We start from the raw sequence: 23,967 nt of genomic DNA on the forward strand, positions 1-23,967 counted from the left end.
CTTTTCCTCCATCTTGGATACAAGTGCGGGTGAGCTTATAGTAGAGTCAAATATCAATGCTTCAAAATTCTTTAGTTTCACTTGCCGCATGTGGGAAATACCGACATGAACGGAGAAGAGGAACTGAGCGCTATTTGGCGGGGCTGGTGCTGTGTCTATGAGAGACAGGATGGTTGGGATACGGAGAGGATTGTATTACAGCAGGATTGGATCAGAGCATAATTCCCCATTGACGGCTTATTTTTGTAGTTGAACGACTGCTGCAAACTTGCCTTAATGTTATGTCAGTATTGGCTAACTAAACGTGCAGGCAAATCCACTTGTCGCTTAGGTGTGCTGCTTTTCTGCGCCACTTATTCGTATAGTTCATTTATAGCACGTCGGCCGCTGCGGGGAAGCCGATTGAAAGGAAGCGAAGTGCTGGCGGATGTGCGCGTGTTGTGGCTTCGTGAACGGGACAATGCTGCTGTCACTCTGGTGTACGGATGCTGATATGCACCACATCTGTCCTGCTATGACTAATTCCCGCATACAAGGGAGAATGTGTTGGGTCATATTCCCTATTTGGAAAGGGGATGCTTTTAGAATTGAGAGAAGTCCGCTAAGAGCATGTCATGAGCCTGATACCGATCCATTCTTGGATTTTATTCTTTAAAGGGGAACTCCATACAAACCTAACTTAAGCTTTAAACATAATCTTAAGCAACTTTGCAATATACATCAATTAAAAAATATGCACTTGTCATGATTTTTAGTGGTTTGTAACAGTTCCCTAAGCCTAGCACCCTGCTCTCCTGCTGATCTGTTTGACTACTTTCCTTGAGCTGGCTGACTACTGTTACTTTGTATCCGCAGCCATCTGTCAGCCTTCATCCTCCGAACCCTGCACATGTGATATCAATAAGGAATGGAACATCACAGTGCAATGCATTATGGGTTATGCAGTTCCTGCATGCTGTCTGTAAGCTGTGGAGAAGTTATAAAATTTGTTTAGTCCTGCCTTCCCTGCCAGGATTTCTGATGATAAAGAAAAACTGTTAAACAGCTGGATTTCAGCATAGAAAATGGCATTTATTCATACTTTTTGAAGAAACCATTAACGGTGATGAGTATATTAGGGGTTCCTGTGTTCATGTGGGCCTCTATCAGATTTTGGTTTGGATGTCGGAGTTCCCCTTTAAACAATTTAAATATTCTTTACATTATTCTCAGGTAGAGGCAATATTATGGTGGTGTAGCACTTAAACCCATCAGGCCGTCTTACCTGTATTTCCCAGGATCCCTTGCATATGCTTAGCACAGTTATAGTTGACTATATTATGCAACGGCAAAACTAACTAGGTACAAGGAATCCCAGGAAAATACAGGAAGGGTTGTGGTCTGGGTGTTTAATAAAAAGATCCCACTGTTTCACGTTAAATACAGGCTTTCACAGCAAAAGACTGGAGTTGCTACTTATGACTTCCTATTGCTGATAGTAAAAGTCTAAACATTAGCAGACTGAAGCAAACTGGGTGTCAATTGCAGCAGTGTACTGTGTTTGTGGGTTTCAGATACCAGGGGTAGTGTCTTCCTCCTGTGACATTTTTTTAAGGAAAGTATTGGTCAAGCTCTAAATGTTATTTTAAGCAACAGTACCACTAAAATGATTGAAGTGTTAAATGAATGCCAATATACTGTTGCCCTGTACTGGTAATAATGTTTTGATTGCTTCAGAAACACAACTATAGTTTATATAAACAAGCTGCTGTGGTAGCCATGGGGGCAGCCATTCAAGCACAGGATACACAGTATATAACAGATATGTTCTGAAGAATCCCATTTATACTACAGATCTGTTATTTGCTGTGTAGTCTGTGCCTTTTCTCTTTTTTTTTTCAGCTCGAATGGCTGCCCCATGTCTACACAGCAGCTTGCTTATATAAACTATAGTAGTTTCTGAAGTAAAGTTATACCAGTTGTATCAGTGCACTGCAAGACTGCATTATATTTTTATTGCTTTAAAACACTTAATTATTTGGTCTTACTGTTCCTTTAAGCACAAGAGCTTTGCAGTCTTACATTGGAATTTCAACACCTTAATGCTCTTGTTTTACAGTCCTGCCTGCATCTGGACATTAGGAGAGCAAGATGTCTGGAAGGTATGTATAAGAATGAATTCTCTTACACTACATGACTAAAGTAAAGCAATCCTTTACATTGTCACTTAAGCCTTCAGTACCTCTGCCAAGCAGTTTATTTTAGTTGTCACTGTCCTGAAGAATGCAGCAACGTTTGGTTATACAAGTATGGGACCTGTTATCCAGAATGCTCGGGACCTGGGGTTTTCCGGATAACGGATCTTTCCGTAATTTGGTTCTTCATGCCTTAAGTCTACTAGAAATTCATGTAAACATTAAATAAACCCAATAGGCTGGTTCTGCTTCCAATAAGGATTAATTATATCTTAGTTGGGATGAAGTACAAGCTACTGTTTTATTATTACAGAGAAAAAGGAAATCATTTTTAAAGATTTGGATAAAATGGAGTCTATGGGAGACAGCCATTCCGTAATTTGGAGCTTTCTGGATATCGGATTTCCGGTTAAGGGATCCTATACCTGTACTTTTATTTTCTGTACATTTCTTCCAGCTTCTAACACTTGGATAGACCCAGCATAAGGTTTTTTAATGTTACCTAAATACCTTTAAGTATATTGGCAGTTTCTGCTGCCCTTTAAGCACACGTTAAGTTCTTGTTTCAGATTTTATCCTGTTTAGTGCACACACAAATGGTATACTGCACTTTAAAAGGTCCAGTAACCACATGAAGGGAAAAAATATATATTGCATTTAAAGTTTGCATATGTACTTAGACCACTTACAATCAAACCATTTATTGGCACACTTTAAATGAAATGTTTTAAAGTTTTCATTTTGTCAACCCTGTTTAACCTTTCTTTTGTTTAAAACATTTTGACATTTTGTGCAATTTCAGATTGTGGTGCAAAGCCACTTTTGCTGGCTACAAGCGGGGCCTTCGAAATCAGACGGAGCACACGGCTCTTCTTAAAATTGAAGGAGTCTATGCTCGAGATGAAACCGAATTCTATTTTGGAAAAAGATGTGCCTACGTGTACAAAGCAAAAAAGTGAGTCTCTTACACTTTTGGGAATCCTGCACTTGGAATATTTACTATTCTTCAGTGGGATCATTTACACAGAGCATCAGTGGTTTGTTTTGTTTGAGGTTGTGATTCTAACTGAAGTATTTGCAAATATAGTATTCAGAGCAAGCTCACCGAATTTCTTTGTTGGCTTCTTCCACAGGTATTCTGTGTGTAATACCCAATAGTTCAATGCATTCAGTAGTTGTGGAACAAATCCAGGGCAGCAACTTGTCTGCAAAGTTCTTTATTGGGATAATGAGTTACACAACATGTTTCGGGCCCACGCCCTTTATCAAGTGTAAAAAGGAACAACCAAAAACAATCATTTATAATCTCATGTGACTACCAGCAGTGCAGTATGGGTAAAAGTTTTCCATTAACTATTTAGTGTTATACATCTTAAAGTGCATTGTGCAACTATAACTCCCATATGGCTGCACACAGTTCATCATGGATAAAACTTTTTCATTAACTATTTAGTGATATACATCTTAAAGTGCATTGTGCAACTATAACTCCCATATGGCTGCACACAGTTCATCATAGATAAAACTTTTTCATTAACTATTTAGTGATATACATCTTAAAATGCATTGTGCAATTATAACTCCCATATGGCTACACACAGTTCATCATAGATAAAACTTTTTTCATTAACTATCAGTGATATACATCTTAAAGTGCATAATAGAGATTTTACAAATTTATAAAAGCCTCTCACAAAGTGTAAAATTACAAAATATGATCTCTAATAAATATTGTAAAAACTTATTGTGACCCAATTCATCTAGCTATTAAAAATGACACACATTATTTCATATAATACATGTTGAAATCCCACTGAAACATAATGTTAAAACCAGGTTACTGCTCAATCCGCCTAACCTGTAAAAGACCTGTCTAACTGAAGTATTTGATCACTGATGTTTTAGCATCAGAGGCAGTTAAAGGACCAGTAACGTCAAAATTTTTTTTTACAAAATTCGTTAGTATACATCGAAATATAAACACCAACACACTTTAAAATTTTAAATTGCAAAGCCTTTATTAAAAAATAACTTACTGAAACTCCACTTCCTGTCCTCTTCAGAAACGGCGATACGGCGACCATCCTTCCTGCAGCAGTTGATTTCTTCTCCCTGGCTATCTCTCCTGGCCACTCTATGTCTGCCGCGCTCTGCCAGCAAGATTGACAGCCAGCTTCTTCTTCTCCAGTCACTTCTTGATGCAGCCGTACTGGTCCTGGTGGTGATCATCTACGGGGCTTGCACAAAACCGGCGTGCGCTGGACTTCTCCCTGCACACTCGGTGTGCTGCTGCTGCGGACTCTGAGCCCTGCTGCCCCTTTGTTTCCCGTGCACCCTGTGTAATGGAGGTCCCTGCTGACTGGGGGTCTGCGGCGGAGAGCGCTTGTTGTTGCTCCCACCGCCGGGCCTGTCACTCCTGATCGCTGCTCTCATGGAAAGTAGCGCTGCGCCCAGTTCCAATGCAAGAAAGGGTTTCCTGCGCTATTCAGGTGCGCTCTGCTCAGTATCGACAGTGCTAAAGTTATGAGAGAAACAGAGACAGCACTGAGGTTACAGGAAGAAGGACAATATTGAGAGTAACAGCAGCGGAGAAAGAACTAGAGCTGAGTAGGAAGCCTCCCAGACAAAGAGGCTGTGCGTGCGCTTCAGTTCAGACGGCAGCGCCTGGGACAGCGCTACGGACAGCACACAAAAGCAGCAGCACTGCGGGACAGGCTCTCCATGGCGCTACTATCCATGAGAGCAGCGATCAGGAGTGACAGGCCCGGCGGTGGGAGCAACAACAAGCGCTCTCCGCCGCAGACCCCCAGTCAGCAGGGACCTCCATTACACAGGGTGCACGGGAAACAAAGGGGCAGCAGGGCTCAGAGTCCGCAGCAGCAGCACACCGAGTGTGCAGGGAGAAGTCCAGCGCACGCCGGTTTTGTGCAAGCCCCGTAGATGATCACCACCAGGACCAGTACGGCTGCATCAAGAAGTGACTGGAGAAGAAGAAGCTGGCTGTCAATCTTGCTGGCAGAGCGCGGCAGACATAGAGTGGCCAGGAGAGATAGCCAGGGAGAAGAAATCAACTGCTGCAGGAAGGATGGTCGCCGTATCGCCGTTTCTGAAGAGGACAGGAAGTGGAGTTTCAGTAAGTTATTTTTTAATAAAGGCTTTGCAATTTAAAATTTTAAAGTGTGTTGGTGTTTATATTTCGATGTATACTAACGAATTTTGTAAAAAAAAATTTTGACGTTACTGGTCCTTTAACTTTCAAATTCATTTTAGTGTGGCATTGATTGACTTTTTTTATGGTGAACTGACAAGTCTGTAGAAGAATAGAAAATCTAAAAAATGTGGCTGGTTTTGTCAGTATTTTTTGGTTTTGTCTGTCTTTATTCTTACCCTTGTTAGTTTAGGGATGGTCGTTTTTTGCTCACTGAGTAAATAGGCCACCTTTTTAAAGTGGCTTTTAAAGCAAAATAGCTTTTCACAAGGTGAATATATTTTGACCATATACTTTTGTATATGGATTGTTTTGCTGCACAAGTGGTGTATAAATTCTTATCAGAATTTGTTGCTGGCAGACATTTTGCAGGAGAACCTAAACTGTTGTTTTCACTGAGCATTTATAGAAAGCGTGTTTATTTTATGGTATTTTTGCCTCTAACAAATAGCTCAGCCCATAAGGTAATAGCAATTTAAAACAATTTCAAAGGGTTGTCCACCTTCCAACACCTTTTTTCCAGCTCAATTGGTTTCAGACAGTTCTCCAGAAATAGACTTTTTTTCAGCTATTTTCTTTTTATGACCGTTTTTATAAAATTGAAGTGTAGAGTATTTTTTTTATTTTATTTTTTACCTTGACCCGGTTGCAGGGCCCAGTTGGGGGGGTCACCGACTCTGTAACTGTTCTAAATTGACACATTTAGTTGGTACTTTTGTATTTTGGGTCCTACTGAGCAGAATCAGAGTTTCATTAAAGGGGAACTATCATGGAAATTTAATATAAGCTTAGTCATACTGAAATAAGAAGTTTTCTAAATATAATCAATTAAATATTCTGTACTGTTTCTGAAATAATCAAATTTATCTTCACTATCCCTCTCTTAGCACCTGTTTCTCTTCATTCTGTCTTCTTGCAGCAGTTGGGTGTCAGAAAATAATTGACAGTTAGATCCAATATATCTTATAGGGGGGCTCCTTTTGCCTAGAAGATGTATTAGCATTCACTCTATTTAAATCACCAGACATAATGTCTCTCTACAAGCAGAATTTATGCAAAAGGCAGTTATTTTGTCTGTACTGAAATCAGTTATTTGATTGAGCTCTTTCATCTACTAGGACTACGTAGCCCCACTATAAGATATATTGGATCTAACTGTCAATGATTATCTAACACCCAACTGCTGCATGAAGAGAGAATGAGGAGAAACTGATGCTGAGAAAGGGATAGTGAACATAAACTTATTATTTCAGAAACAAAGCAGAATATTTGTGTTTAGAAAGTTTCTTATTTTAATATGAAGCTTATTAAATTTTCATTTTTGCAATAGTTCCCCTTTAAAGGCAGCTGTTAGAATTGATACAGTAGTTATTGATACAATATTCCACAGATACTGCTGAAAAATGTAGCAAAAATGAAACCGTTCAGAATCTGCACCTGGATCATTGAGCTGCCAGACTGAAATAACAGAGCCTGAAACACAACTTTAAAGGGATACTGTCATGGGGAAAAAAATTTTTTCAAAATGAATCGGTTAATAGTGCTACTCCAGCAGAATTCTGCACTGAAATCCATTTCTCAAAAGAGCAAACAGATTTTTTTTATATTCAATTTGAAATCTGACATGGGGCTAGACATTTTGTTAATTTCACAGCTGCCCCAAGTCATGTGACTTGTGCTCTGATAAACTTCAATCACACTTTACTGCTGTACTGAAAATTGGAGTGATTTCACCCCCCCTCCCTTTTCTCCCCCAGTAGCCAAACAAAAGAACAATGGGAAAGTAACCAGATAACAGCTCCCTAACACAAGATAACAGCTGCCTGGTCGATCTTAAGGTGGCCATACACGGGCAGATAAAGCTGCCGATATCGGTCGTTTGGACCGATTTGACAGCTTATCTGCCCGTGTATGGGGACTTCCGACGGGTCTTCCTGATCGATATCTGGCCACAATATTGATCGGGAAGGTTGGATTTTTACCCGACCAACCCGTCGGAGCCACTTGGCGCATCGTATTTCGATCGTTCGACCATACGACCGAACGTTCGAATTTCCCCCGATATAGCCATGCAGTTTAGTGGCATATCGGGTAAAGATCTGCTCGTTTGGCGATGTCGCCAAACTAGCAGATCTTGGAGTCTATGGCCACCTTAAGAACAACACTCAATAGTAAAAACCCATGTCCCACTGAGACACATTCAGTTACATTGAGAAGGAAAAACAGCAGCCTGCCAGAAAGCATTTCTCTCCTAAAGTACAGGCACAAGTCACATGACCAGGGGCAGCTGGGAAATTTACAAAATGTCTAGCCCCATGACAGATTTCAAAATTGAATATAAAAAAAATCTGTTTGCTCTTTTGAGAAATGGATTTCAGTGCAGAATTCTGCTGGCGTAGCACTATTAACTGATTCATTTTGAAGAAAACATGTTTTCCGATGACAGGATCCCTTTAATCAAAAGATCCCACATCTTGTCTTTATTTCTGGTGAACAGTCTGAAAAGTGAACTGAAAAAAAGTGTTTGGAAAGTGAATAGCTCCTTTAAAACATCAGCAGTGTGAAACTGCAGTCTTGGGTGACTGTAGTTTCCACTACTGCCAGGGAGCATAGAGACCCATTGGAAGAACGCTACTGCACTTCTTGATACATGAAAGTGACCATTTTAATTGGCGTGTGATGTAGATCAGGGCTGTCAAACTGGAGTCAGGCTAGATGTGGCCCTCCAAGGGATTTTTATGGTCCAGAGTCTGCTCAAATTCTCCATAAGACTTCACTGTATGGCATGATGATTTTAATTTCAATTTCAGAAATAATTGATCCACTACATGTTAAGTTAGGCAGTACAACAATGCAAGAACATTTCAAAAGAAGCTGGCGTACAACACTGCAAGTCAGTGTTAAAGCTTAAGTTCAATGGATTTAATACAGACTTGTGCTTTATATATGGTGCAAGGTCCTGATGGCATGACAGTGACATTGAAGTATTCTGCTCTCCTGTTATGATATTGTACTGTTCAGAAGCTTTACTGTTACCCCCTAAGGCTTGCAAAGTGGCTCTAATCAAAATGTTACTTATTTACATATACTATGAGCAACTAAACTAACTGCACTATTCTTCCGTTAATGTGACACAATGAAGGGTTTGTGCAAGATCTGTATTTTAGCAACAAAAATAGCTGTAAAATATTAAACTGAAGCCGAAAATTGTTTTCTTTTTGAACATTGCTTCTTGCATGTTTCCTAAAATGAGGCAAACCTGTGTATCTGTTAACTGTACTGCTGCTGGAGCTTTAGGGTGTAATTACTTTTTTTTTTCTTTTTAGTAACACAGTGACTCCTGGTGGAAAGCCCAACCGAACTCGTGTGATCTGGGGAAAGGTGACCCGAGCTCATGGAAACAGTGGCATGGTCCGTGCTAAGTTCCGCTCTAACCTCCCAGCTAAAGCCATTGGGCACAGAATCCGTGTGGTAAGCGATTGCTTTTATTGGTGGAAAATGAAAGGAAGAGTTATTTCTTAAACTTATTTCTCAAAAGCACATGAATGCTTATGAATATGTTACTCCCCACAGTGAAAACATTTTGCACATTTTTCAGTGCTGTGTTTATTCATGCCTGCAATCAAATTGCCAGAGACAAACTTCCTGTTTTTAAAAAATAAAACATAATCTAAAGAGATGATGCAATGGTGCTTTGTTATTGGCCTTTTATCTCAAAACACCCATAAGCCAAGTTTTGAGTTTTGTCATGCTACCATGAAGTGATATTTATGCATGCTGAAACTAAGTTTTACTATGCTTTTTTTTTAAATGAAATTTCTAACCAGTCTTATTTTTTTTTTTTTTTCAGATGCTTTACCCATCAAGGATCTAAATGTAAAAGAAAAAATAAATAGAAACATTCTGGATCTGTTCTATTGGTTGTTTTTTTTTAGACTTCTCTATGAAATATATCTAAGGTGCCAACATGCTGTATACAAAATGGGTGTATAGAGACTTGCATACAAAGCATCTAACTGGATAGCATAGCAAGCAAGACACTCAAAGGAAATATCCCTTTACATTTCCTTACCCTCTAGCCTAAGCTGATTGTATATGAATTAAAATGTAACCCTAAGCCATTTTCAAACATAATTTTAAAATAACGATAACTTTGAATTTTTCTAAATGTTGATATTGAAAATATTGGTATTGGTCTGCTACTATGTAGCCAAGCCTCCAATTGCCATGCAAGTGAATGACTTATTTTAGACTAGTAACAAGCATTCAAGGCATTGTGATTTATTCAAGCCAAATCCTGTAATGAATTAGAGATTCAGTTCATCTCTACAAAGTGGCTGGCCAAGTGAATCCGAACCCTTTATAAAGCAAAAATGTGTCTGCAATTTCCAGTAGTGTTATGGATCACGCACAATGCCATACTAGTTTATGGGCATCATTTCCGTTGCGAAAAAAGGCGAAAAAAATTTGCACATCCCTTGTAATGGAGGATTCAGGGGTATCTGCATTTCTAGATTACTGAAAGCTTGGAGGAAGAGGAAGGAGAGCTGATTTTTACTACATTGTTATACAGTTAGACAAGCAGTGTATTAATGACAGAAGGGAAAGTAATGTGAAGATTAACATTTTGCACAGTAGGTTTGAATTATGGTATTTTAGTAAAAAAAAAAAGCATGGAATTATTTGGGTTTACAAAAAGACACTTGTCCATGAAGTTCAACCTTTTATATCAAGACTGCCTAACTCCTAGTTGACCCAAAGGAAGCCATAATAAATCTGAAGCCTCTCCCATTTTGAGGAGGGAAAATGACTGAATTGTACCAGTCCCTAATATCCACTTTGTACCTGAATCAGCTTTCTTAGAGATATTTTCAGTAGCCCTGTATTTCCTTACTTGCTAAAAAGCCATCCATCCATCCGCAACTTGAAGCTATCCAGTTTGCCAGTAGGATTTAGGAAAAGAATTACACAACTTTGATTTTGATTAAGTGATGTTTTTAGCTGTAATAAATCATGCAGACTCTCAATACTTGCATAAAGAGAGATCAATGCTGAGTGGGGGAATAGTAAAAATTCACTTGGTTATTTCAGAAATGGTTCCCAATTTTTCATTGGTTGAATTTTGAGCATTGCTTATTTCAATGATTAAAGGGATCCTGTCATCGGAAAACATGTTTTTTTCAAAACGCATAAGTTAATAGTGCTACTCCAGCAGACTTCTGCACTGAAATCCATTTCTAAAAAGAGCAAACAGATTTTTTTTTTTTATATTCAATTTTGAAATCTGACATGGGGCTAGACATTTTGTCAATTTCCCAGCTGCCCCTGGTCATGTGACGTGTGCCTGCACTTTAGGAGAGAAATGCTTTCTGGCACACTGCTGTTTTTCCTTCTCAATGTAACTGAATGTGTCTCAGTGGGACATGGGTTTTTACTACTGAGTGTTGTTCTTAGATCTACCAGGCAGCTGTTATCTTGTGTTAGGGAGCTGTTATCTGGTTACCTTCCCATTGTTCTTTTGTTTTGCTGCTGGGGAGGGAGGGGGTGATATCACTCCAACTTGCAGTAAAGAGTGACTGAAGTTTATCAGAGCACAAGTCACATGACTTGGTGCAGCTGGGTAATTGACATGTGTGAACAATACAGGGGTTTACAGTCTAAATGCGACAATGCAGGGGCCATTTAATCTGTGTAGTGATACCTTTTAAAGCACATATGGGCACGTGTGAGGTTGCGGAGCACGTGGGTTGGTTCTTAAAATCTACCTCATTTTTTGCTACACAATAGGCAGGGCTGTTTCTCTGATCTTTCTCTAGTTAACTCTTTACACTTTACTTTCTTGATGATGTCTTAATTTGTGACAGTGTTTTGTGCTTGTAATTACATGGTCATTGGTTACCTTGCAACCAGAAGAGGTAACAAAGAGAACTATTGTGATGTGTCCCTGTTAAAAGACCTGAAAAATGTTACTTGATGTTTTTACACGACAATAATCCATGGGGGAAGTCATCAAGTAAAAACAACCTGCTTTTCTAGGAATAAGCCTGTATAAAATAAGCAGGTGCCAAGTGTTGCAAGTTTGTGAGGTATCTGTATACAAAATTCCAGCTCCCCTCCTTGCACCAATTTGCAGATGACAATGGAGGTTTCTGATAAGAAGAACACCAGAACCGTTTTCTTCTCACATTCTCCCTGATTGTCCAGCAGGTGGCACTGTAATTACAAGAATTCATTATATTAGTAGAGTCAACTAAAAAAAAAATACTGTAAAAATAGTATAACAAATAATTTTATATTCTTTTGTTGGAAGAAATTTTATATTCTTTCATGGAAGAAAATGATTAACCCACTGTGGGAAACAGGATTATTAAATGGAAGGGTAAAACCACTGGGGATAGGGGCAATTGTTAAAGACCTCCAGGCACTTTTGCCTCTTCTATAAAAAAAAAACAAAAAAACTTGGACTGGCGTGGGGACTTCCAATAGTTAATAAACTGCTTATGTGCCCAGAGATGTAAGAGTAAATATGACCTACAACTGTTTTTAGTATGTTTTGTTCTATTTTTAATGAGATTCCATTATTTGAGTAGGTGCCAGTTTCATGTACATAATAACAGGCTGGGTCCATGATCCTGTTGAGTGCAAATAGTAATGTCTCTGTGTGTGCTCTGCCTTAGCTTATATTCCATTATTTTGCTCTTACTTCCTGCTTAATAGCCTAATATTTACATAGCAAACAATGCTCCTCATAAAAACTCAAATCCGTCAAGCTTTCCAGTTGGATTAAGCTTGTTTGCACTTTTATTAGTCTTCTGTCATCACTTTCTGCCCTACTCCTCAGCAAATCTGGCAACAATTTTCAACAAGAAATAATCTCCTGTTATTTTTTTATTTGACTAATCCTTATTTATCAATTGACAGTCCAGTATTACTTTGTTATATACTCTTTAAATAAAAGACATATTAGTATAGGTTTGGGAATGTTCCAGTTGTAACAATCTATAGCAAGCAATCATCAGGAAGCATTTGGTGAGCACTGTTTAATTGTAAGCATTGGCTTGATTGCTGTTTGTTACATTACCCCACATTCTCATGTGAGAACATATAAGTAACAGTTGTGTACTGTAGGTTTATAGTCTGGCAGTCTTTGTACAATTACCAAGGGGGGCCACTACCATCCACAAATGGACCCATTCATTCGTCTCCAGTAGCTCTACATGTGATACATAATTAATACAAACCAAAAAAAAGAGACTCTTACTTTTGAGGATTTCTTACTCAAGTAATCTGGGAAATGCAAGGCCCCATTAAGATTTTGCCCCGGGGTCCAGTCATTTCTATATAAGCCCCGCTTGATGTTTTGTAGGCCTGAGGAGTTAAAGTAGCTTGAGTCTAATTTCAGGTTTTTCCTGATTAACTACTCTCTCTGTCAAAAAAATGATTCAACTATTAATTAACACAAACACCAGTAGCCACAAGCATAGCACTACACTGGGAAATCTTATTATTGGGTTGTTAGTATGTAAATGTTTCCTTATGGAAACATGTTTCTGCTTAATAAGCAATTTAACACGGGGGCATAGGGTGATGTTGAAAGACACCTGGGAATTTGTCCATAAGGCAGGGAGGGGGAGCAATTAAATTCCCAGCAATTCACCTCTAAAAAAAAGATGAGATTAGGGTAAGGTGCATAAAGCGACGAGACACACTTAAGGTAATAGTAGGTCACTGGCAACCATGTTTTGCTCTACCTGCAAAGTGAGTTTTTTGTAAATGTACTATTTGATTAATGACCCACCCAGCTGTCTCAGCGCCAGAACTCCCAATTGTGTATTCGTAATTCAGGTTTCTTACTACACAATAATGGCTCAGCATTCTGCAACATTTCTGTATCTGTTAAAGCAAGCATGCAATAATTAGTGACTGATTTTACTAGAAGTTACTGGACAATTATTGTTTTAGGGCAACCCGTTAACTTTGGGAAGAAGATATTTTCATAAACATATATTGAAATTGCTTATCAATCAGTTCACCACTGGGGTCCCTAAATTCCAAAGCCACCCAGGAGTTGTGTGGTCTGCACATCTATAGCTGCACACACTTGCTTTCCAAAATTTTGTGGAGTTATGGTTGGGTTGCTGGCATTCAAACCAGGCCCTGTCTTGTTAAAGCAACTACTGACCTTCAGTCTGGGCCCTCATTTAGAGCAAAATCTTTTATTTTTCACCTTAAATGTCCTTTAAGCTGAACCTCCCCTGCCAAAGCCTGAGTGCCACTGGAAGTATGGAACTCCGGAGCTCTGCTTAAAATTGGTGCACCCCAGGCAGCAGTTGGTGAACACAAAGTAACATATTTAATAGCATGTAGATATGTGTTTGGGTACCAGCAAAAGAGTCACATTTTTATTAGTTTAGTTTGCCAGAAAAACTGGCAAATTAAGGAACTGAGGGTTTTTCATTTATTATTCCATCATTTTATTTACTGAGGACAAGTGGAAAATACACACAATAGGTATGGGACTTGTTATCCGTAAACCTGTTATCCAGAAAGCTCCACATTATGAAAAGGCCATCTACTCTATCATAATCAAATTTTTTTTTAAAAAATTTCCTTTTTCTCTGTAACAATAAAACAGTACTTTGTACTTAATCCAAACTAAGATATAATTAATCCTTATTGGAAACAAAACCAGCCTATTGGGTTTATTTAATGTTTACATGATTTTCTAGTAGACTTATGGTATGAAGATCCAAATTACAGAAAGATCCATTATCCGGAAAACCAGGCCCCGGGCATTCTGGGTAACAATTCCAATACCTGTACAAAGAATTGCATGCATTAGCCAGAGATGCTAACCAAAGAGTTCCCCCCTATTCTGTCCCTGTTCCATCTTGACCTCTTTCACCTCCACCATGCTCTCTGCTCCACTCCTTCAGACGGATATTGAAGGACTTTGGGTGAAGACTATAGAATATTGAAGTCGAAGTTTTTTTCACCGAATTTGGCCATAGAACGATCTAAGTAAAATTGTTCGATCGAACGATTAAATCGTTCGAATTGGACGATTTTAGCGTACAATTGAACAATTTTACTTAGATGTGTAAAGACTTGGTGAAGTATTGAAGTCGAAGTTTTTTTTTAAAGAGACAGTACTTAGATTATCGAATGATCGAATATTCAAACTATTTTTACTTTGAATCGAATTCGAAGTCATAGTATCCTATTTGATGGTCAAAGTATCCAAAAAATTACTTTGAATTTCTAATTTTTAGAATTCACTTCGACCCTTGATATGTCATATCCTTGGGTTGGGATGCAAGCATAGTGTGATTTTATTTTACAACATAGAAAATGCAGGTAATGCGTTCTTTTTGCAGTAGCTTACGTTACAGCAATGTCAATCTGTATGCACCATTTTTATTTTGTGGCCTTTACATTATTATTTAATTTATATATAAAGTACTCATATATTTCAGAGCCCTGTACATGATAAATGACAAGCAGACTGATGCTACAAAAAATACTGTTATCTAGGGTCACCTTATTCTTATTCTGGTAAAGTGGTTTGAAAATTCATTTTTGTGCTTCTGTGGGGTTTTAATCACTAAATCAGGAAATTCCATAAAACTATACATACTGTATTTGGTATTGGCACCCTTTGGGGATATAGGCCAATATTGTGCTCCTGTTTATCAGGGAAATTCAAAGTTGCCATTGGGAAATACTCCTAAAATGAAAGAGCACAAAATGTTAAAATAATTGCTTGGTAGTTGGTAAGTGTGTTTGTGGAAAATCTGCTGGAAGGAAAACTCCCGGTGGGCCCAGGTGTTGTGGGCCCTCATGCTGTTAAACATTTGGCCTATTTCATGGCCATTCCTTATTTCTATAACAAATAGGCTAAATAGATGGAATAATAGATTATAGTATGTAAAAAAAAAAAAAAAGAAACTAGGAGAATAGAGGTTGAGAGAGGAAGAATAATAGCACTTAGAATTGACCCCTGGTCTTCGTTTTTTGGTGAGCCCCTGGTGTCCCAGTCCAATACTGTCTGACAGTGTTTGTGTGAATGGCACAAGCCATTACAGTGCCATCATTCTTTAGGGATAAACCACCATCTGTCTTGTTGCTTGTGTCTTCCCTACATCACTGAAAGCCCAGTGGACATGCATAACTTGAAAGGTCTCATCTGACTCACACACCTCGACATGCACAGAAAACAGTGCCTGTGATAAAGCTGCAGCAGTGCAATGCTAGACCAATAATCACTGTTAAACTTGTAATTAGCTAGTGGCCATCATCCCCCTCTCTGTATCCTTGTACCTCTGACCTATTCTGATTGCTGGGTCTGACACCAGGTCATGTGTAAACTACAGAAGCTACAGACTGATAATATCTCTGTTAATGAATAAAGAAGTGTAAACAAACATTTTGGAACTGACAGATTAGAGCTGTGTTGTATTAAGGCACCATATCATGCAGTAAATCACTGATGGGCCCAGTGTAGGCCCAGATTCACTTATCTCTGCTATTAACTAGCCAATGTCATAAAAATATTGTTGTCCCTGAAAAGTGTCAGTTTTCAACAGATAAAAAAGACTCACTACAAACAGCCTATCATTTTCTCTCCCAAACATTCAGGACAGTATATAAACCAGGGGTCCCCAATCCTTTTTACCCATGAGCCACATTTAAAAATAAAAAGAGTTGGAGAACAACACAGGCATACAAAAAAATTCCCTGGGATGCCAAATAGGGGCTCTAATTGGCTATTTGGTAGCCCCTATATGGACTGGTAGACTACAGGAAGCTCTGCTTGGCAGTATACCTGGTTTTCATGCAACCAAAACTAGCCTCCAAGCCAGGAATTCAAAGATAAGGCCACTGGGAGCAACATCCAAGGAGTTGGTAAGCAACATGTTGCTTGCGAGCTACTGGTTGGGGATCACTGATATAAACAGTCCCCTGGTATCATTCTTACCTTTTCCAGAGCCTGCCTGGGTCCCAAGGATACCCAAAAGCAGAGCCGGGCAGACGAAGAAAGGTACCCATGGCAAACAACCAGCATGGCCTGCCCCTCATCTCACCCACCTGCTCAGCAAATTGCCCACTCTTCTGCCCAACATTTCCATCGTTGCCATCCCCCGCTGCATCCCCATGTGAAACTGAGCTAAGGGACAGAATTAGAGACAGCAGAGGTATGTGCCTATGTAGAGCAACCCCAATGTGGCGCCCTAGGCATGTGCCTCTTCTTCCTACCCCTTGTTCCACTCCTGCCCACTGGAAGCACAAGTTATTCCACGGAGAGGATTGTTTGGGTTTCCCAGTACAAGGAGCCCACAGGTCTCTAGTTATGCTCGGTGGTGACAATCAATGCAGCCTTACTTGCTGGATATTCTAGAAGTGTACTTTATTTTTCAGATGATTTTATCACATTCCAGGGGTTCCCAAAGGACAGATCCCAGCAACCTAACATTGTCCATGAACAGCTCCATTAGACCACTCTTCTGGGACTCCCAATCAGATGTTTAAAATAATGGCTTGAGAAATAGTTGTAACACTTGAGGTGGTAATACCCAATGTGAATCACCTCTGCCTTAATAATCCAGTGCATGCAACTTTTTGATAATTGTTACTTGTGATGTAAAGTAAGTAAGTACTATAAACTGGATGCATTCTTTCAAGAGAATGAAACCTGTGACTGTGCCAGAACATTAGAGGCTGTTGGTAGCTATGATCAGGGACATTTCAGTAAATGGTATACAGGGCATTTTCCCAGCACTCACCAGGACATGGGGCCACCATCAGCTTTTCATTGGCTAAAACTTTTTGTTTGAAGCATCCCTTGCAATTGGCAGACCCTATATTTAACCAACTAGAAGGACTGTACAACAAAATAATTTCAATTGCTTTTATATAAATATACAGTATATATACCTGAACATTTGGTCTTTCTAATTAAAGGTAAGTATTTTGCAATGTCAATTAGAATTAGAAGAGTTTGGAATTTAGATAACGGTTAAAGAGTCTTCTAGAAATGTTTTCTTGTTGGAGGCTTATTACAAGGTTTTTCTTAGGAGGTATATTGTACCTGTACGTTCTGGATTTGCCATATACAATGGTTCATTCAGTTTTTGGTACAGGTATGTTACCTGTTATCCAGAATGCTTGGGACCTAGGTTTTTCTGGTAACTGGATCTTTCCGTAATCTTCAAACTTTAAGTCTACTAGAAAATCATGTAAACATTAAATAAGCTGTTTTGCTTTCAATAAGGATTAATTATATATATATATGTTTGGATCAAGTACAAAGTACTGTTATTATTATGGAGAAAAGGAAATCATTTTTAAAAATTTGCATTATTTGGATAAAATGGAGTCTATGGGAGACAGTCTTCTGTAATTCTGAGCTTTCCGGATAACGGGTTTTCGGATAACAGATCCTATACCGGTCTCTCTATCGTGATACACCCTACCGCAGCACTATTATGTTAGAAACCAGAAGAACTTACTTCAACAAAGTTACAGGTTTTTACCTTCATTATGACAACGGACAAACACACCTTAGCTAAAAGCCCATTAGGAGCAGATGCGACTGGATAACAACTCAAGAAAAATGACCAGCATTCTTTTGGACAAGCATAAAAAATTTCTGGCAGTCATAGCTTACAAAGAGATATGTTACAGAATACCCAACTGTTTAAAACTCTCTGTAATTGCGTAAAAATACCATCCAATAATGATGTTTTTCCTGGTATAGAAGCATACTTAACAAAGTGAATCCTCATCCTGATGGCAAATAGCAATTAGTTGATGTATACGGTCGATGGCAAGTATTACTGATTCCTTGTTACCTCCTTTTTCCTTTTTGTTTAATCTTAATTACTTTTTGTTTCAAAACTACCTGTTTATTGCTCCAGGCTTTTTATACCAGCTATAGATTCTATTTGACGTATGGTTTAATTTTGCTTTCACTGTCTCGTGATGCTTATTGCTTAGCTCCTTTGTAACAACAAAAGTCCTGATGTCCTTTTATGTTTTGCAAATAAAAATGTATTGAAATAATTAAGTAGGTATCTGTGGTGGGCTCCTTTTCCCCCTGTTGTTTCTCAGGTAGAGGTGGGTTGTGTAGTTCACACTGTGAACATATCAGGGTTGTTTCTCAGTTGGCTCTTTTATTATATTCAAGTTCACCTGCTTGAGGGAAATACTGTCACAAATTTCTGGGGGTGATAAAGGGCCCACAAAGTCTTGTTTGATCGTCCTTGACCCACGGGCTATGATGATTGCTGCAGGTTGGGCAGCGTTATAGTAGCTTCCTGGCAACATTTTAGAAATAGAAAGAGAGACAAAAAGATTTGGCACTTATAACCCTGCAAATTGTTTGACCCCGCCCATTTTGTGGCCACACCCCCTAATTACCATGTTCATTTTACAAAAATTGGCAGCTCATTAAACTGCGAGTCACAGTTTTCCCAAAGAGACTTATCTGAAAGGGGTTGGTTGGTTTCAGATAGATCACCAGAAATAACAACTTTTGCCAATTACTTTCTATTTTATATATGTCAACGTTTTTCTAATATTGAAGAGTAAAGTATCATTTTTCACCTTCTAAAGCAGCTCTGGGAGGGGGGGTCGCCGACCCTGGAAACTGTTCTAAATTGATACATTTAGTTGACACATTTCTTATCTTAGTCCCTGCTGAGCAGAATCTCTGGGTTTCATTACAGACAGCTTCTCTGGAGTATTAGCAACTATTGTATCAATTCTGAGTCTGCACCTGAATTACTGATCTACTCTCTACACCAGAGACAGGGACATTCAACTTTAAACTTAGATTTTGGAAAAACAGTAAAAAATAAATAATGGAAAGTAATTGAAAAAAGTCTTTGTTTCTAGGGAACAATCTAAAAACAACTGAACTGAAAAAAAGAGGTGTGGAAGGTGAACAAACCAATTGTTTCTTTGCTTTATCTTAAATTGTTACAAAAGTATCAAAGTGCAGCTGCCAGGTATTCTGAGCTCTCTGCCAAAAGCCAATGAAGTTAGAAACATTTGGATCTTTTTCTGGCAGATTCAAAGCAGGAGATAATATAGAAAGTAGGGACATTTCAGTAACAACCAGGGATTGTGGGTTGAGCTGCCAAAATTGGGACAATCCTGTTAAAAATGGGACAGTTGGGAGGTGAGGAAACCAAGTTGTTTGTGAGGTCAGGTGTTCGCTTGTACTTATTTCTACTTTAGGGCAGTTTTCTGAATCATGAAGCGACTGCTATCACATCACGTGTTTGATCCTCGTACAAGAAAAAGTGAACACTTAGCCCCGCCCTCTGCACACAGTTTTAAGAGGACATTTCAAAACTAGTCGGCCAAGGTCAAAACACAAGCTCACTGAATAAACATGTTCCGCGTCTCTGCTCATGGCTGTCTCGTGATGCCCCTCAACATGGCTCGCTTATGAGAGGCGCATCCTATTCACCAGTAACCCGCACCACTACCGGAAATGGACACCTGAACAACTGGAGTTCCAAGCGCAGCTCTGATTTGATTTTGAGGAGCGGGGGGCGGGATTTTCCTGGTGTCGGGGCGGGGCACCTGAGGAAGGCGTTAGCGGGATAGCCAATGGAATGTTCATGGCAGAAGGCCGGGGATGTGCTTGTAGGATTGGTGTATGCGTCTGTCGGACAGTAAGGGCTGAGTCTGTGGAGATGTTGAGGTCACTGTTGAGCTGATCGGTCGAGGAATGGCCCGGGACAGCACGGAGAGCCGGTTCAGGCAGGTGCTGGAGGATTTCGGCGGCGCACAGAACGTGCTGCTCATAGGAGAGCTGTGGGACAGGGCGCAGAGCAGGGACCTTTTGGAGAGCTTCTTGGACGCTGTGTTCCCTGGGGAGAAACAGGAAGGAGTTGGGAAGCCAAACGCAAAGGTCCCTCAGAGTTCACTAGCGGAATGTAAGGGCCCCCAGGAGCCAGTGTCGGACAGCCGAGAGCAGCCGGTTGAGAGTCCGGTGACAAGGGAATCAGAGAGACGTCAGTTGAAGCCGGACCGGGCTCTGCGCTTCCCCTTGGTGTTCTTTCTATGCCGGGCGGAGTCTCTTCGGCCGCGGGATTCACGACGACATCTCCGAGAGATCCTTAAGGACTTGAGGGAGAGGACACGTGAGGGAGCGGCTGTGATTGGGGTTATAGTGACGTGTGGGAGCGCCGCTACTAACGGAGAATCTCTGTGTGATGGTTCCGGTCAGGACAACTCCGATGGCTTTGCCGGGGATTCCTCTCAGGACTCTCTTGCCGAGAATGTGGCATCTCTCCTGTCCCTGCTGCAGTCCGTGTTCCCCCCGGGCAGTCGGGGTTCGCGCTGGTGGGAGGTTCGAGCGGCCGTATTCCTCCAAGGACAGGACGAGACCCGCAAGGATGTTCAGAACGTAGCGAGTGAGGCGCTGGCTGCGGCAGGTAAACCCGAACCGTCACACCATAGATGTCTCTGTGTACAACTTCTGTTCTTTCCCTGCAGTCACACTGGACTGTAGTTCCCCACCACTCAATGGCTCACGGGCAGGATTAAGCCGGAATGTCAAAATTCTAGTTTACTCTTGTACAAGGAAGGTCACATATGTGCCAGTTACTATTCAAGCCAGGCCTCTTCCTTTCCACACAACTGTCTAGTGCACCTCTGTCCATGTACAGGCACCTCACTGGCCATAGTATTGGGCCACAACCACAAGATGTGTGAATAGGAACTCAGGCTGCTAACTGCACCACCCACCTGTCTATATGTTCCCTTTCACTGGAGTTACTAGCTGTTACATTGCCCAGCAGCAAATTCATTTTAAGGCCCAACCTATCCAGAGGCTGTGCTTTTTTACAAATATATGTCGAAATTGCTCATTAATAAGGGCCTCATGGGGCCCCCTATACTTCTTGACCCCCCCCCCATGCACCCACAGGATCTGCTGCCTATTTATGGCCCTGTTCCCTTTTCTTTTAAAGGAAAACTATACCCCCAAACAATGTAGGTCTCTATAAAAAGACATTGCACAAAACAGCTCATATGTAAAACCCTGCTTCATGTAAACAACCATTTTCATAATAATAAACTATTCTAGTAGTATGTGCCATTGGGTAATCATAAATAGAAAATTTACATTCTAGCCAGCTGCAAGGCATTAAGGGGAGATTAGTTGCCTGAAGAAGAGGGGATTTGTCGCTGGGTGACTATTCTCCCCCCAGTAGCCATGTCTGCCACCACCCTAAAAGATAAAGGCTTACAATTGATCATCATTCACATCTATGGCTGGTGGCTGAAAGCGCCTGTGTACTTACTTGGCAAGTCATTGTCACTTGGAAATGTCATTTTGTTCTTTCAAGCAATAACTGTAACAAGTGAGTGCGCCTGTGATAGCAACTGTGATTGTTGTGAAAGTGGGGTGATATATGAGGATTTTGTTACCCATGGCAGGGAAGCAGCAATAGAAGTATCTATGTGCCTGGCCCCCTAAAGTTCAGCTGTCCAGTCTTGTGATGAGTATTCAATATTTAGCAATTAAATAGCATTTTTTCCTTTCCAGAGGTAAATAAAAGTCAAAGGCCACAGACAAAGTTTCAGTGTTTTCCATGGAGAAGGCGCAGAACAAAAAGGAATTTTGTGGAGAAAGGTAAAACAATCCTGGCTGGGGGGAAATACTGTTATTTACAAGAATCAAATTTATTAACCATGTGTATTTAAATATAGGCCACCTTGAGGACGGCACAGCCCTAAATGTCATCAAATATCCAAATGGTGAATGTACTGAGAAATCAACGGATGCTTAGTAGCTAAGAAGATGTCCTGCTCTTCCTGAAGCATACAGTGTCCTTCATGCAAGGCCAGTGAGCCGTGACACCTACTAACTGTTAGTGCGTCTGTGATGGTCATAGTTCATTGTAAAATATTCACTAACGTTGATAGTTTTTTGAAAGAAGAGACGGCCATGCTTGTTCTGTGTGTAATTAGTGACTACATAATACTCTCATTTTAGAGGGCAAAGGCTTTGTGGAGCCTGGAATAGAACAGGTACAGGATGCCATCACCTGTTACGGCAGTGGTAGAGTACACAATTTTTTGTGTTTTTCTCTAATTTCTAATCGGTCAAAAAGAAGAAAAAATGCGGTTAAACTGAGGCGATTTTACCATGTATATGGGGAATGCCTGTTTTCAGTCAGTTTACAAATTAGCGAAGGAAAACTTTCCATTGAAAAGGAGATTGAAACTTAAGTCTATGGCACAGAATGTTTTGACTGCTGCTGTGCTCTGGGAAGCAGTGGAGTAATAATTTTTACACCTATTCACAGTGGTTGCCAACACACCCCTTGTGCCATGAGCCTAGTAACTTGAATCAAAAGCTGTTTTAACCTTTAAAGTGCCAGGGAACTGGAACTTTAAAATTCATAGCACTGGCACACTTGTGCATTTATAATGGCAACATCAATTTTACTACCTCTGTCACTTTGAGGGTTAAGTGACTATTGCACTGTTCTTGCATTTACAATATAGCAGTTCTCTCCGTGTCATCGGAATTATGTTCCTTCTATCGCACATATGAGCCAAAATGAGTTGCCCAGGGCAAATAGCGGTACACCCAGTGCACTTGTTTTTCTCTGTGAAACGTTTGTGGTATTTGTTGGTTAAATAACATTCTGTCTAAGACAGTTACTACATGACTAGGCACAAAATCTATCATCGCAACAAAATAAACTATCCTGAAACAGGAAGTGTTATTATGTTGATATTTTATTACAAACCTCATGATCATTAGTTATAGTATGTCTTCTACTAGTCCAGTGCTGTATAACTTCTGCGGTAACGAGGGCCAGAATTTTTATAGCCTACGTGGTGGAGGGCTGATGATGGAAGCCAGTGTTGTCCACTCCCCTTTTCAAGCCACACCCACTTTACACCACAACCATGTTACCACAAGACCATGTCCACATTAATGGTGGTAGCACACCAAAAAACCAAATGGTTGGTGATCACTGCAGCAATATTGCTCATCACTCATATATAGAAATGTTGTTATATTAAAACATACCCTTATGCCCCCCCAGCACATAATTAAACACCTTGGGGGCCCCCTAACAATAATTTCCAAATGCTAACATAATACCAGAACAAACCCTATCAGGATCCCTCTAAAAGTGTGGGAGCACTTTCAATCTGGGTCTGAGTTGTGAACATAAGTGTTACAGGCATCAACAATGCAGGGGGGATTACAGGTGTGAACAATGAATGATTTTACTGTCTGACTGTGAGGTGTAAACATTGCTGAGGCCAGTTAATATCAGTATTGATACCCATTTAGGCAGGCAAACCCACAAGTGACGAGCGAACATGAGTAAGGGCTCTTACACACGGCCGTTCCGACCTGCGCTCCCCTGCGTTCCGTTTTTTGGCGTTCAGCCGCAGGGGAGCGCAGGAATAGACGCAAGTAATGATTTGAAATGGGGCTGTACTCACTCAGGCGCGTGTAGGCGCCGAACGCTGGCTCAGACGCAACATGCTGCATTTTTCCTGCGTTCGGCGCCTACACGTGCCTGAGTGAGTACAGCCCCA

The 23,967-nt window shown here is 40.2% G+C and overlaps 2 protein-coding genes across 3 annotated transcripts; both read left to right on the forward strand.

Moving 5' to 3' along the window:
* On the forward strand, positions 1-9,264 carry rpl35a.S (ribosomal protein L35a S homeolog). Of its 2 annotated transcripts, none has more exon segments than NM_001087357.1 (5): positions 1-29; positions 2,099-2,141; positions 2,977-3,129; positions 8,709-8,853; positions 9,233-9,257. In NM_001087357.1, coding segments are annotated over 4 exon segments (333 nt in total). In that variant the 5' UTR covers positions 1-29; positions 2,099-2,130; the 3' UTR covers position 9,257.
* Positions 9,265-20,033: 10,769 nt separating this feature from the next.
* MGC115605 (uncharacterized protein) lies at positions 20,034-23,129 on the forward strand. Its single transcript, NM_001096076.1, is given in 3 exon segments — positions 20,034-20,831; positions 21,947-22,033; positions 22,111-23,129. Coding segments are annotated over 3 exon segments (876 nt in total). The 5' UTR covers positions 20,034-20,122; the 3' UTR covers positions 22,191-23,129.
* Positions 23,130-23,967: the final 838 nt, after the last annotated feature.

The sequence above is a fragment of the Xenopus laevis genome, chromosome 5S, assembly GCF_017654675.1.
Source record: "Xenopus laevis strain J_2021 chromosome 5S, Xenopus_laevis_v10.1, whole genome shotgun sequence".
NCBI classification, from domain to species: Eukaryota; Metazoa; Chordata; class Amphibia; order Anura; family Pipidae; genus Xenopus; species Xenopus laevis.

Excerpts from the sequence above, each read along its gene's own strand:
- rpl35a.S (XM_041563910.1), top strand. Across the intron at positions 3,130-8,708 it reads TACGTGTACAAAGCAAAAAA|TAACACAGTGACTCCTGGTG; the intron begins GTGAGTCTCTTA and ends TTTTCTTTTTAG. Across the intron at positions 8,854-9,232 it reads TTGGGCACAGAATCCGTGTG|ATGCTTTACCCATCAAGGAT; the intron begins GTAAGCGATTGC and ends TTTTTTTTTCAG.